Source organism: Scyliorhinus torazame, chromosome 4 (assembly GCF_047496885.1).
Source record: "Scyliorhinus torazame isolate Kashiwa2021f chromosome 4, sScyTor2.1, whole genome shotgun sequence".
NCBI classification, from domain to species: domain Eukaryota; kingdom Metazoa; phylum Chordata; class Chondrichthyes; order Carcharhiniformes; family Scyliorhinidae; genus Scyliorhinus; species Scyliorhinus torazame.
The window spans coordinates 125,031,809-125,047,784 of record NC_092710.1 but is presented as its reverse complement, the minus strand read 5'-3'; the positions used below and the strand labels follow the sequence as shown (position 1 = coordinate 125,047,784).

The 15,976-nt window shown below is 39.9% G+C and overlaps 1 protein-coding gene across 4 annotated transcripts in view; it reads left to right on the top strand.

Annotated features, from left to right (window-relative positions):
* Window positions 1–15,976, top strand: part of fbxo9 (F-box protein 9) — a 122,568-nt gene that overhangs the window by 67,190 nt on the left and 39,402 nt on the right. For all 4 annotated transcript variants that reach the window (XM_072498596.1, XM_072498594.1, XM_072498593.1 and 1 more), the window contains one exon: window positions 9,804–9,934. In XM_072498596.1, coding sequence (XP_072354697.1) covers window positions 9,804–9,934 — 131 coding nt within the window. The remainder of the gene's footprint in view (window positions 1–9,803; window positions 9,935–15,976) is intronic.

The following is a 15,976-nucleotide window of genomic DNA, read 5'->3' as shown; positions in this document are numbered from 1 at the left end:
AAACAATACGAATGGGATTCCTTTATCCCAATCCATGGATAACCTTGACAATATGCCCTCAACATTGTCTTTAATGTCTGATGCCACCTTTCTAACACTCCCTGGTATTCTGGATGGTACGCAGTTGATTTAAATTGTTTTATTCGTAAGCTATCCATAACTTCTTTGAATAACTTTGAAGTAAAATTTGATCCTTGATCCGATTGAATTTCTGTGGGTAGTCCATATCTAGTAAATAATTTAAGTAACTCCTCCACAATCCTTTTAGCTGTAATATTATGTACTGGAATGGCCTCTGGAAACCTAGTAGACACATCCATTATAGTCAAAAGATATTGATTCCCACTTTTGGTTTTAGGAAGCAGTCCTACGCAATCAATTAGGACCCTGGTAAAAAGTTCCTCAAATGCTGGAATGGGTATTAAGGGTGCTGGTTTTATCACTGCTTGAGGTTTCCCTATCACTTGACATGTGTGACATAATTGACAAAATTTAACTACATCTTTATGTAGTCCAGGCTCATAAAAATGTTTCTGGATTTTAGCTTGAGTTTTCCTTATTCCCAAATGACTTCCCACTGATACCTCATATGCAACTCGCAACACCTCCTTTCTATACCCTACCGGCAATACTACTTGATGAACTTCTGCCCACTTTTCATCCGCCTGCATATGTACAGGTCTCCATTTTCTCATCAAGACATCACTTTTACGGTAATAACACTCTGGCATACTCTCAGATTCCTCTTCCGTATATGCTTTCTGATACATCCGTTTTATTTCTACATCTTTCTGTTGTAACTCCACCAATTTTCCTGAACTAAAAATATCCACCTCATCCTCCACCTATTCTTGTTCTTTTTCAACCATCTGATCAAAAATCATTTCTGATAATTGCACTTCTACTTCATCTTCACTCTTTGATTTCTCCTCTTGTCTTAACCTGTGACTTTCCGACCTTGTGACTACACAATCCGGAAAAATCAAAGGATATTCGTCCTTCAACACTTCAGTTGTCTGATTTTCCACTGACTTATCAACCACAGTAGGCATCACTCCCACCTGCGATCCAGCTATATCATTACCCAAGATAAACTGTATTCCTGGACAAGATAGTTTATGTATTACTCCTACTACCACTTCACCACTCTTCACTGGACTTTCCAACCTTACCTTATATAATGGAACGCTACTCCTCTCACCCTGAATTCCACATATCACCACCACTTCTGGCAACATTCTTCCCAAACTACATAATTCGTCATCTCTTACCATTCCAGATTGACTCGCCCCTGTATCTCTTAAAATTTTGACTTCTTTATCTGCTCCTCCTGATACACATGAGTAAACTTTACCCACACAAGTAAATTCTTTAAAGACATCTGGCACCTTCCTAACAATTACTTCTTGAACAGGCTGTACAATCATTTGCACCTCCTTCGCTTCCCTTGGGCTTTCCTTTACCACTTTAACAAACCCCACTGTCTTATCCTGTTTTACCACATCAGCCATCCCAGTGCTTTTCTTCAACGACCAATACTGTGACTTTACATAGCCTAGTTTATTACAGTGAAAACATTTGAAACTTTTCATTTCTTTTCCACCCTCCTTATTTCTTTTTTAATCTGAGGTACACTCTCTTTATTGTCTCCTCTCAGATCACCTTTATCTTTACCACTTGAGTATTTCTCATGTTCCCAGTTTCTATCCCTCACCGGCTGAAACTGATGTCGGAAACCAGTCTTTGATTTATGAACTAATTCATAATCATCTGCCATTTCTGCTAATCTCACAGTTTTAACCCTCTGTTCTTCCACATGAGTTCTCACTACATAAGGAAATGAATTTTTAAACTCCTCCAAAAGTATAATTTCTCTGAGAGGTTCATGCGTTTGGTCCATTTTCAAAGCCCTTATCCACCTATCAAAATTACTCTATTTGAGCCTTTCAAACGCAATGTATGTTTGACCAAATTCTTTCCTTAAATGTCTAAACCTTTAACTTCAGGCACTAGCTCATATGCACTTGAGATGGATTTCTTCACCTCCTCATACGTTCCAGATACCTCCTCCAGTAGTGATTCAAAGGGCAGCACAGTAGCATTGTGGATAGCACAATTGCTTCACAGCTCCAGGGTCCCAGGTTTGATTCCCGGCTTGGGTCACTGACTGTGTGGAGTCTGCACATCCTCCCCGTGTGTGTGTGGGTTTCCTCCGGGTGCTCCGGTTTCCTCCCACAGTCCAAAGATGTGCAGGTTAGGTGGATTGGCCATGATAAATTGCCCTTAGTGTCCAAAATTGCCCTTAATGTTGGGTGGGGTTACTGGGTTATGGGAATAGGTTGGAGGTGTGGACCTTGGGTAGGGTGCTCTTTCCAAGAGCCGGTGCAGACTCGATGGGTCGAATGGCCTCCTTCTGCACTGTAAATTCTATGAAATGAAAACTTCACTAGCTGCCAATTTGAACTGACTGTCATGTTTCATGGCCATTTTCTGAAGTTCAAACTCCCTCTCTTTACCTTTTTCCCTGATCTGTATCGCCCCTTTTTCTTTTTGTTCTGCTTGGGCTATTCTTTCTTTTCTCCTTTTTTCTCTCTCCTTTTCTTTTTCCTCTCTCTCTCTTTCTCTTTTTCCGCTCTCTCTTTCGTATTCAAGCCACTTTAACTCTTTATCATGTTCCATTTGTTTAATTTGCAACTGAATTTTTGCCATTTCCAATGAGTCGAACGGTATCTCAGGCAACTTTGAATTCTTAACCACCGCCATAATTATCTCATCTTTTTGCATTTTGTCAGGTAATGTTAACTGCAATGTTTTTGCCAAATCTAACAGTCTGCTTTTAGTCTCTGTCCGTAAGGTACTGCGTGTGACCGCCTCCACCCCCAAAAACTTCCGAGCCTCTAAAAGAGCCATTGTCCACAACACTCTCCCCACTTAAACTAAAATACCACACCAGAAAAGCAACAATCCTTCACTGTCTTTAAGTTCACAAACGCCAATCCAATAGATAGACTTTTATCCCCCTCGAGCCCCCAATTGTTGTGGGAGAGGTTGTTTTCAGAACCCCAAAATGTATCATGGAGTCCAACCAATCGCCCCCTTTAATGGATTGTTGCTTTTGAAACACATTCTTGTTCCCCAAGTGTGGTATTACAATTATGGACATGTGGTTTTTAAAACAAAACAATGATTCTATGAACTCAATTTAACCTTTAAAAAACAAACATTGAATATCTTAACACCCATTACTTCAAAAATAACCCCAAAAGACTACAATAATCCTTCAAACTGTTCTTTTAAACATCCAAAAGACTTCACCTTCAAAAACAGACATGAGGTTACATTCAAGATATTTATAGTCTTTGGATTTGCAGACCTCAACAGACCAGTTCTGTGTTTTCTTCCTGCAGCTCTCAGCAAAACACACAGACACTCCCAGCTTTCTCCTCAAACTGAAATTAAAAACTTCAAAATGGCCAAGCTGAAGCCCAGCTTCACCGACACTCTGACATCACTGCATTTCTTAAAGGTACATTGCTTAAACATCCCATTCTTAAAGGTACTCTCACATGACAAGTGACCCAAGCGGGAATCGAACCTGGGACCCTGGCGCTGTGAAGCCGTGTTGCCAATTCATCCATTTATGCTTAAATGATGTGTACCGTTTAAGGATATCCTAAAGATATTGTGTTTGAAATACTCCACTGTATGTGCTTCCTATATCGGAAGTATAAAATTACCTGTCCAATATCCAATGTGTAGATAGGTCGATGTCAAACTGACAAACTATGTCATTTGTAGGTACAGTATCTCAAATCTGGCAAACTCGGGACTTTTGAGTCCATGTCGGATTTTGGAACGTGCCAGTTTTTTGGGGGGGAGGTGGGTACGGGGGGTAAAATCAGAGCCTCTTAATTCAGTGAATAGGAGATGCATGTAATATTTCTGCTCTCTGGGTCGGTTGAGGGCAATGTTTGCAAAGCTACTCGGTGCACACAAAACAAATGTCCGATTTGTGGACACTGTCCAGTTTTTCAGTAGCTGGATTTGAGGTACCTTACCTGTACAGAATGACCTTTCCGAGGAAAGTGAAACTGCCCCATACAGCAGTCACTGACAGATTCATTATGCTGATTCGTATTCTCCTTCTGGTGACATTCCTAACTTTTCTCATTTCAAAAACCTTACTTTCATAACAGTAAAGAGCACACTCTGTAACTGATAAAGGCAAACAACTCCGAATGTGCTTTTGAGATATAGGCTTGATGTTAACAATAATTTTAGCCACTATTTTTGTTCTATCACAAGATAAAATATAAAAAAACAATGATGGAAGTCTGATGAAAATAAAAAGAATGCTAACAATAACATGGGCTGTTTACAGGCTCTTATCTTTAGCGATCTTTTTGTAATTGTTAGCAAATCAGTGCTTTTGAAATATTCTTGATGCCACCGCCAATGCTTGTTTTGCTTAGTCTTAGAAAGTAACTCCTTTGTCTTGCTATCATAGTCCCTACAAAGGACGAATGTGAAAAGTTAACCCATCCTTTGACTTTTAGGTTACTGAAGGACCTGCTGTTTGCTTTTGGCATTGTTTTGTCTTGTCTTTTATCATGATGTGTTTGTGGAGTTGATGCCTCGCTGCTGCGCAGTTTGCTTCTCTGTGTATCTGAAAGTGCTTTACTGCTAGTGAAGTACTTTCAAAGTGTAGCCACTGGTGTCATGTAATAAATGCGGCAACAATGTGCATACAGCAAGCTCCCCCAAATAGCAATGCGATAATGAACAGAGAAGTTGTCTTTATCACTATGCTAATTGAGGAATAAATATTGGCCAGGACTCGAGGTTAAAGCCCTGGACAATACCATTCAATCTGACATTTTATCCGAAAGATGGCACCCGGACTGTGAGGGTCAGATTTGACTTTTGCACTTGTGTCCTGGGATGCAGATTCAACCCACAGCTGTCTGACTGAGGTGAAAATGCTGCCAGCTGAACTGAGCAATGGAGCTGACGCATATTTGCACTTACATTTTTAAAATGTAATGAAAACTCATGTGTATATATAAGTTTTTTTCAGTATGCCCTTTCTGTTTTATATTAAAACTGAATTATCTCAACATCATATAGTATTGTACCCATAGGTGGTGCTGTGGTTGACACCTTATGCCACCATTATGTTACATGCCTGTCAATCAACTGAAATGAAACATGTTGACAACTGCAGTAATTAATATTGGCCAAGAGGTGGTGCTGTAGCAGTGCATTTTCTACAGAAGGGTGACTCGCTTGCCTTGCATGTCCTCTTCAACCTCCCTATCTCCATTCCCCTCTCACCTGCTGTCCTCCATCCACCCTCCCTTCCCCAACACCCCCAGCTTCTCATCTCCTATCTCTCCCCAACTCTCTCTCCTAGCCTCTGACCTCTCTTACCACCATCACACGATGCCTCCCTTTCTTTCCCTCCCCCTTCCCTGCAGATCTTGCCACTCTACACTGTCCCTGGCCTCTGTTACCCCAACACACCAACCAGCCTCTCCCTCCTTTATCGCTGATCTGCAGCCTTCACAGTCTTTGTCAACTGATTTGCCTCTCTCTAACCCTCTTTGACTTGCACGCTCTGGCCCTCACCCACGTACCTGGCTGCAGGAGGTTGACGAGTTAAATAGTAAAATGCATGTGCAGGGAAAACTTGATAAGCTTGTGTTGTTGGGACAAGATTAAATTATGATCTAAAGTTTTCTGTGATCTTATCAGCGCTTTTCTCGAACTATGCATAGGATGTTGTAGGATGAAACAACGCTTTGAAATTTCTGATGCTTCAAAAAGGTTGTGATATTATCTTGGCTAATTTGTGTCTGATTTGAACAGTAAATACATGTTTGATATAAACACACTGTCATTCATTCCTATCCATTCTAATTTAGCGGACCTTAATATAATTATACCTGCTTTATGGAATTCTAGTTAAATGCATCGTTTTTCTTTTTGTATTTCCTTGTCCAAGTACATATTGTGTTGTATAATATTTTTAAGGAGAGTTCATCTATGGGAGCCCCCTAGATATTGGAGTGAGCAGAACTGATAGAAAGATTACAGTTCATTTTTTTTTTTTTTTTTTTCCCATTCTTTCAGCATTTGATGTGCATTACAGATACTTGCTGGAAATCTTTTTAGAAGAACTCCTGCAGAAGGATATCTTTTATAAACGTGAGAGGCCAGCCAGGAGTGCATTGGAATAGTCAAGTCCAGGGATTGCAAAGGCATGGATGAAGGTTTCAGCAGCAGATAAGCTGCGACAGGAGCAGAGTCAGGCCATGTTATGAGGTTTGACAGGCATTCTCAGTAATGTTGCAGATATGTGGTCAGAAGCTCATCTTGTGTCAGATATGAGATCAAGGTTATGATCAGCCTGGTTCAACCTCCGACTGTTACGAAGGAGAAGGATGGATTCAGTGGTTCGGGCTCATGAATGGCATTTATGGCAGAGAGCAAAGACAGTGGATTTGCCCTTTCCCAAGATATAGTTGGAGGAAATGGAAATTTCTGCTCATCCAAGATGTGCTGGTGAGCAGAGGGAGGTGAGAGGCAACTGAGCAGAAGATCTCAATCTTGTTGACGTCCATGAGCCCTTGTGCTTGTCGTTGAAGTTGGAGGAGGGGGATTTATGAAGGCAGTTTGCAGAAGAGAAAAGGTTGTCTTTACATTTGCAGAATGATCCTGGAATAGTGAGCAGTTTTTCCTTTATGTGGTCTAACCAGATCTGGCATTGAATGGCTAAACTAGTTGTCTACCATGTATGTTCAAGCATGCATCCCTTGGATTTTGGAAGCAGAGGACTATAACCAGAATGATACCAGCCAGGGTGAGAGAATAATGGTTTTAATACGAACTGGGACATCACAGTGGGAGGTGAGAGTGTAGTTGCGTAGAATGGTAGCTACTCAATATTGTAGTGAATGGAGGGCCAAAGTGTAATTGTAAGCAGATTGCTAGAGGCTTCTCTCCCGAGGCAGACACAGACAGATAAGTTTAGAAGGGGGTTGTGGGTGAAGAGTAATGAAAGAAATTGAACTGAGATTGGTTTATCTATGATTGCAACAATGGGAATAGTGAGGCCGGGTGAGATGACAAGGCCAACAGAGGGAATGTGAACATAGGCTGGAGTATTAAAGAAAGATTAGAGGGTAGTGAATTCGGAGGAGAGGACACATTATAGGTTAAGTTGGAATCACCGAGAGAGTTGGGGCGTGTGGGAGGGTGGTGCATAAACAAAGGTGTGATTTGGTGATGAGAACAATATTGCCACTGCATCACTCTGGATGGGGCAGATGGTAGAAGATATAGCTGGGTGGGGGAGGCTTTATTTCGAGAAAAGGTGGCATCAGCCCTCAGCCAAGTTTCCATGAAGTCAATGCAGTTGACCTAACTAAGCTTATGGATGGCAAGAGTCTTGTTCACAAGTGAATGAACATTCAGGAGGAAAATTACATGCTTCCTCAGATTTGAACTCCATGTGCCATTGTCCTGCCCGTGTCTATTTGTTACATTCTTACAGTCCTTGCAGTTTACTACGCTTCCTAATTTGGTGTCATCTTCCAATTTGGAAATGCAACACTCTCTTCCTTCATCCAAGCCAATGGTGATGTGCTGATGCCCCAGTGCCAATTACCACCCATATCACCAGAGACATTTTGAACCCCATAGAACAATCCTGAATACTTCAAAACATAAAAATATTTTACCATGAAAAGTTGAGGCAAATTTAATGGTGATTCTCTATCTCAGTCCTGCTGCGCTGTTGTACACTTTTACTCTCAATGGTACTTCGCAGCAGAGTTACCTTGTCTGATAATTTCTGTTCTTTTTCCTATTTTTTGTTTGACTTCACCTTAACAATGCTTCAACTATCAACGGTGGGGGTGCCTGACCTGATTCTAAAGCAAAGATGGGCGAGATTCCCTGGTGAAAGTGGTCTTGTACTGTTTGGCTGCACACAACAAATCCATCTCAAAGCCAATTGTGTCAAACCTACTTTTCAAAATGCTTAAGGGGTCCATTAGATCTCTTGAACGCTTTGTAAACTTTAAAGCAAAATAAAAATATTTCAGATTGCCAAAAGTAAAAACAGAAATTTTTGAAAACATTTTCTACAGATCAGGCAACAAAAGAAGAGAGAAATAGTTTACATTTCGGGTCCATGAGGTTTCATCAGAACTTGCCTGACTTTGACTTGCAGGTTTAAAGAGCAGGATTCTGCACCTCACTCTCCTTTCTTTAAATTCCTTCTCATAAAACGGGTGTCTCTGACATTTTCTCTCACATTTATTGTCCGTGTCTCGTTGTCCTGAGGATTTGGTGGTGGACCTTTTTGACCTGCTACATCAGTGATTTAATGCACTGAATAGTTTGCAAGGCTATTTCAAAGGGGTCAATAACATTGGTGTGAGACTCCGAGACTAGACCAGTTAGAGAAGGCTGATTTTGATCCCTAAAAGGCATCTCCTCACTAGTTATTTAAATGTCTAACATTGGAAAATGGTCCTGCTGATTTAGACCTGTATCAAGCTCTTTACTAAACGGGAGCCACAGTTTAAGCCAGGCAGGAGCCATACCGTGAAAATAAAGTCTGATTGGCTTGCAGCTGTAGTGCATGTACAAGTCTGATACAAGCTAGAATAGTAATGATAAATATTACAAATAGCAAAGGGATGTACATGGAATCATATTTGTCCAGTGATAATTCTAAAGCACCGGGGAGGAGGGAGACCCATGTATTTAGATATTCAATGGGACCTATAATAAAAAAGAAAATTTATGCGTAGAGGGTTAAGGAGGCTACAGTGATTTTGTTTTTTTGCTACTGCATCTGATTTCATGCCAAATATAAATAGTTCTGAAGTTACAAGGCATATGTTTTAATATTTCTATCCTTATCTCCTGATATTTGAACATTGCAAATTGTACATTTGGTATGTTAATATTTAAATGCTCTTGGATTCCAAGACTTTTCCAGAGTGAAAATCAATTCTCCTTTATATGTGTAAAATCAGTGTTTTTGTTTATAATCAACTTACAAAAGAAGTGAAAATATATTTCCCTTTATATTTAACTAAAGAGCAAAATTATAAAACAGATATTCAGACCCCTCTCTTACCTGAGTCTATATAACTTCAAGCTAAGGTGCCCTACAGTTGCATATTGACATTTTTTTAAGATGACATTTGGGGCTAAAGAAGCTGTCTTCTATCTTCCCTTTTAAAAAGATTAACAACTCAATTTGTCTGTATTATGGAGTTTTAACATTAATGATCCACATTTTATACGTCATTGGTATGTGTGCTTCACCGTTCCCCTAATGGTGTAATTGACACTAGTCCAGCAGCATCTGAAAACTACTGTAGTTTTGCAAAAGGTTCAGTGAAGGACCATGGCAATTTTTTTTTATCACCTTTCACTGTCATGAAGGTGTAATGCTTTTGGTCTGGTGAATAATTGCAGGGCACAGTGACTTAAAATGTCACTTACCATAAGCATGTTCTTAATTACACTACATTAGATCAGTGTGCATTTATGTAGTGTGTGTTATGAACATTCAGAATGAGAAATGATAATGAAAAGTAATGCCAGCAGCAATAATTGTAGTTGAATTTACACTGGTTATTGATATACGAGAATTTACAATTCTGTAGTTTTCTATGCAATAAAATTGTATACATCTTTTTAATTCCTTCATTGTATGAATGAACCTGCATTATAATTATTTACAGATAGTAATCCCTGTGTTGCTTAATGTCATTTTGCAGTAAAGAAGACACGGGGAAAGCCAAGGAAATAACCGATTTGTTGCCATACTTTCAACAGCAGCTCACCTTACAGGACTCTTTCCTCAAAATATGTCAACCTGAGTTTGGAGTGAATCAGCTGCACATATCAGGTATACTGTTCATTGAGGGATTGAGATGAAACAATACTGCAAGTACTTCTCTCATGAACTAGCATCATAAAATTGTAATATTTTACAGGAGTATTGAAGGCATATTTGTCACTCAAATGGTATGTTTGGAATTATTCCATAATCTTAAATTTGAACATCCGTATAGTGAACAATGGTATTTGCTCAAATCTATTTCTGAAGTATTTTGTGTGTCAAAATGTTATGCGTTTTTAGACACTTGTGGTAGAAAATATGCTTCACAATGGACTCGGCACCAGAGGATGTTCTTTTTCTTGCAACAACAAGTAATTCTGACAGCAAAACCATTTTATGCTGAATCTTCAGTCTGACTGCTCTATACCACATTTCTGTCCTGAACTTCGGAGGAATAATGTATTATTTGTCCTAACACACCAGCTAATTCGTGGCTACTTGATTTTCCTGCACAGTATTTATGGATTCTGGTCTGTATTGTATGTTGAACATCAACAAACCAAATAACATACTTTTTTTTTAAATTTATTACTTCATCGCTGTTATAACTATGACATATATTATTTTAAGTAAAGAATATAATAAGATAGACTTAAGTTAATTACGCATTTGATAATTTTACAAGTTAATAAATGTCAGTAGAAATTGTTTCTTTCAAATGAAGGACCTGTTTATGAAGCAGGCAAATCAATGAATTGAAACTTGTTTGTTTGCTGTCTATAGGATGACTTTAGGCAGTTTCAACCTAGCTTGCAGTAGATATGAGTTTACTTCACAAAACCTATTGGGAATCTCCTTAAAATTAATCATAATCTTTATTATTGTCACAAGTAGGCTTACATTAACACTGCAATAAAGTTACTGTGAAAATCCCCTAGTCGTCACACTCCGGCACCTGTTCAGGTACACCGAAGGAGAATTCAGAATGTCCAATTCACCTGACACCACGTCCTTCAGGACTTGTGGGAGGAAACCAAAACACCCGGAGGAGACCCACACAGACACTGGGAAAACGTGCAGACTCCACACAGATAGTTACCCGAGCCAGAAATCGAACCTGGGACCCTGGCGCTGTGAAGCAACTGTGCTATCCACTGTGCTACTGTTGCTAACTTTGGTTGGCTCTTAATTTGTTGCTCGTTGTGTCTTTACTTAATTTGCTCTGTTTCTATAACTTTTGCTCTAGAGTCGCCAGGTATCTATGATACCGCCACGAGGTTCAAGTTCAAGTGCTGATCAATAACTCAATACACCAATTAGTAAGATTCAAATCAAAACACATTTATTATACACAGGCAATCACTACTCATGCATAAAACTCTACTTACTAGACTATCTCTAACACTGAAAGGCCTATACTTAGCTTTGGGACTGGCCCACCAGGTCAGGGGAACAAATGGCCTTTCGTTCGATTCTGAGTCTGCAGGATTCAAAGCAGGTATGGACTGGTAGCTAGGAGCGCCAATCTCGTAGCGTGCGTTGACTGGAGACTTACTTGGTTGATGCGGCAGCTAGGCAGGTCACTGTCAAGGGTTGTTTCGAGCTGCTGAGTGACCCTGCCAAGAAGGACGAATTGAACTTGGGGGCTCTACTTTATAGCCCCCAGGGGCTTCGGGGCGGACCCCGTATCTGGTTCCAAGTGATTGGACTACGTTCCGATCACTTGGATCGATTTCTCCAATACTGGAGCCGTTCCCTGATCGCTGGGCGGTTCCTGAGTGTCCGTTGGCTTTCCTTTGTCTTGGCTCCTGCTGGCGCCGAGGAGTCTGGCTTGGCCTTATTCACCTTAAATGTTTCAATTGTTCCCGGGGATCGCTCATTAATATGCAGATGATTGCTAGTTTCAGTGCTGTCTGGGTTTCTGCAAGTTCTAATACACAGGAAACTTTGCACCTGCTAGTTTTTCCTGGCTTGGCTGAATTTCCCTGCGTTCTTTGCGGATCTCCATTTTAAGTCGGGAAGTGGCCAACCCAGGTGGCTACACTACAGTGCCACAAAGGTAAAGGGAAGTGTGAAGTCATGTCAGGTCTTCTGAGGGTTGGATGTGAGGACATTGTTGGGATGCAGTAAAAGGACAATTTACTATGCAATACCTCACCTGTTAGTATTTTGGCACTTTGGCAATTGCAACATTTTCTGACAATGGAGGATTATTAAATCACTCGGGCAGATTTCCAGTTAGCTTGCATAGTTATAACATTTCAGAGTTTTACTGACACCTCTCCCCCTTGTAAATAAGTAGCATATATTATATCATGGTAAGGCAAATCCAACACTGTATCTTGTCTTAAAGACATGCTTAAATTGAGTTTTCATATGGTCTGCTGGTATAGGTTTCATATAAGAACTGTCTAAACTCTCCCAGTGGAAAATGTTAGATGATGAGGATTTAACTTCAGGTTCTTGCCATTAAAGTTCAAGAGACGTTGAGCTGACTTTTCACTTGCTTCCTTTTTTTACCAGATAACTAACTAATGGTGCATAAATTTGCTGTCACTTTGATCTATCGATCTTCATTTTTTAAGTTCCACCGCCATGACTGGTACCAGTACCTTAATTTCCCTGGGGAAAGCCATGAAAGAGACAGTCGCCCTTTGTGATGACAATCTTGCTTCTATGATGTATTTCATATGATTCTCTGGCATACATGTTTTATGTAAGCAGGCCTGTCTATACATTAGGATTTTGTCCATCAAAACCAGTGAAATGATCATCAGTCATGCGCTCAGCTACATGTTTAGCGTTAGCAAAGTTTTTCAATTTTGTTGCTTAATAATGGCTAATCACTTTTCCTCAAATTACTGATCTCAAAAATCTACTAAAACAGTATTCAAGTATGGTCAGAAATGCTCAGTGACAATTCTGAATGTTTTTCGTGGCATTTTTCAAAATGTATAACTTTAAGATGCCGCACTTGTCTCGGCTTTAGTCCACAATAGATATGACTGCCTTCAATCCCTATGTTGAGCTTTAGAAGTGAAGAGAATATTCCAAGATCTCAGTAGATAAACTTGCTTCATTAGTGATCTCCAATGCAGTCTGATCTCCTAAGTTAGACAAAACTTCTGCTTTAGATCTGTGCTGGTGTTCTCAGGAACAAATGTTTTCTTTATGAGCTGCAGCCACCCTCCTAAACTTACATGATGACAGCCCTCTTGGCATGTCAAAAGGCTTGCGTTTCAAATTACTGAATTGACTCTGATCCATTTTAAAGTTTGGTCCTGAGCAAGTCAGTACACCATTGGGCAGACAAGATCATCATATTATAGTGTGTAAATAACCAAGGCGGGACTGCTTGAACCCTACATTCGGAGGCCAGTATGGTTGCATGTGAATTTTTTGTCAGCAGGATGGAAATTATGAAATAACATTCATGGTGATGGTCAATTCACCCGAGCTGGGCAATATGCTCTCATGAGTGAATGGGCTATACATAGGTAGTCCAGGACATTTTTGTGAGACTCAATAAATCTGTAAATCCTTTCACATCAGCTGAATTTCATTGCTAGCACTCTCTATTTTGAGTCAGAAAGTTTGGGTCCAAGTCCTACTCTAGGAATCGAGAACATAATCTGATTGACACATCTCGGCATTGATGTAATGATGCCTTTGTCCGTCAGTTGAAATGTTAGACCAAGACTGTGTCTGCTTATGCAGGTAATGTTCAAAGTATTAAAAGTTGTATGAAAAAGAAGTTCCCCATAACAAATAACAGCAACTAAATTAACTTGTCAACTACCTATTGATGGGACCTTTCTATCTGTAAAACAACAGCAATACTCTTCTGTAGAGGAGCAGTCACAGCATTTCCAAACTTAATACGAATTGTGAAGCATTTGTGAGTTCTGAGATATGACAAAGCTCTGTAAACGAAAACTCACTCCTGACAAAGGATTTTGGCCTTTGAAAAGAGATCTTCCTTTTTACGATAAACAGAAAATCAGAGCAAAGCAGACAGTGGTGATTTCAGGAACACAATACTGGACCTCCTCCAACAACTACCTGGTCAGGTTATCTATTCAGAAATCAGACAACTACTTGAGCTTTTAGAACAAGGTCTTCCTTTTGATTGTAGTAGACATCACACACATATCTAAAACTCATGAACTATATCCAAAAGTTGGCAATTGGAGGAGTACATCTCAGGAGTGCTCATTGGAGTACATCACTGACTGCTACCAATTTCTGACAAGTAACTCAAAGTTAATGGTCAATAAATCTAATTACTTATACTTAATAAGTGCTCTTCAAACAAATGCCCATCAGAAATAACCTTGCACTTTCAAGGTGTATTGCCATTTATGTTTTGTTATTGTTTAGTGATGCAGTAGGCCATCTTAGTGACTGAAGTTGCTGCTCCCCTACATGGGGATCCACATACCATTGGCAGCTGATAAGAGCAGGAGAGATTCTTGGTCACCATGTGATGGAAAGAACATTGGAGCCTCTACCATCAGCATCCATAGCTTCAAACTATAGCATGTATGGAAATATTCTTGCTGCCACAGCAACTTGGGCTCCCTGATGTGTAACACACCACCATCACATGGGGATCACCCCTTTCTCTGGATATCACGACGTACTTGGTCTGTAAGAATGCATGGAGGATCCATAGATTTGCAACAAAAGATAATTATCACCTTCGTCCTTTCAAGTGAAATATATATTTCACTTGATGTTTCCATTCAATCAACCAATATAGTTGTGGTTCTGCTTATCTATATCTTGGGAGAGGATGAAATGTTTGTGCAATATTTCCAGTCTCAGCATCAAAAAGTTGTGAAGGGTTTTGTTTGGGGGGGGCGGGGTGCAGGGGGTGTTTGGGACGGGAGACAATCTCTTCCTTGATTCTCTTCAGTGAACAATGCTGGTGCCTGCTTTCTGTAACAGACACATTTAATTTCAAGAATAAAGTCCACTTCAAAGATTAAAAATCTTTTCTAAAGCTCAGTAATTAATGAGGCTAAATAGTATTCAATGTAAAAAAATTAAGCATTTAAGGTCTGGACTTTCACTATTAAATTTGTATAGTTCTCCTAAGTTGGTCTTAACCTTCCTTGTCCTTAGTGTGTTGCAACATCATTTATGTTTTTGACATAATTCAAACACAACTTTCCAGATAGAAACCTGATATATTTGGTGTAATGAGAGATTTAGAGGTACAAACTGTTTGCATTAATATGATAACATCATTGTTTATTTTATCAACATTGAACTAGGAATTATTTCAAAAGCTAGACTAACCTGAATTTCATGACGACATTTAGATCTTTGACAAGATTAACTTGACAGGTTCAATCATGCATGTGGTGTGACTGACTATATAGACTAACAGCTGGTGCCATCTTCTGCTATAGTTTTGGCTAGATTACATTTTTGTGAAAGCACACCGTATGAGCAAACTACTTAACTGAAAGAGGCAGTGTAAGTTCCCTTATTGCATTTTGTAAGAGCATGTTCAAACCACAGGAAATGTACTTATGGAATCTTTTAGCATTGGTTTTGATTTGGCTCTTGACTCCAAAGAGAAGCCGCATCTTGTTTCCGTTTCGCCATGTCATCAATACACAGAAGGAATCTTGCGGGGTCTGTATCATAATGAAAAGAATTGTGCACTGACTGGGGAGGGGGGAGGTCTTGTCAATGTTGCAGCCATGAATAATGCTGATGTACTGAACATTTAATGAGCAGTACACCTTTTCCCTATCATGCTCACCATTGAGTGCCTTAAATTTTAAGTAATGTGTTTGGAAATAGTTGAGGGTAAGATCAGATGTGGATTTGCTGCCTCTTCCTAGCAAGGAATTGCATTTTAAATGTAGCTTGTCTTTACCACTCTGCCTGGCACAAGAACACAAGAAAGTCTCGATCATATGGGAAGCACGGTAACACAGTGGTTAGCACTGTCGCTTCACTGCTCCAGGGTCCCAGGTTTGATTCCCAGCTTGGGTCACTGTCTGTGCGGAGTCTGCACGTTCTCCCCGTGTCTGCGAGGGTTTCCTCCGGGTGCTCCGATTTCCTCCCACTGTCCAAAGATGTGCAGGTTAG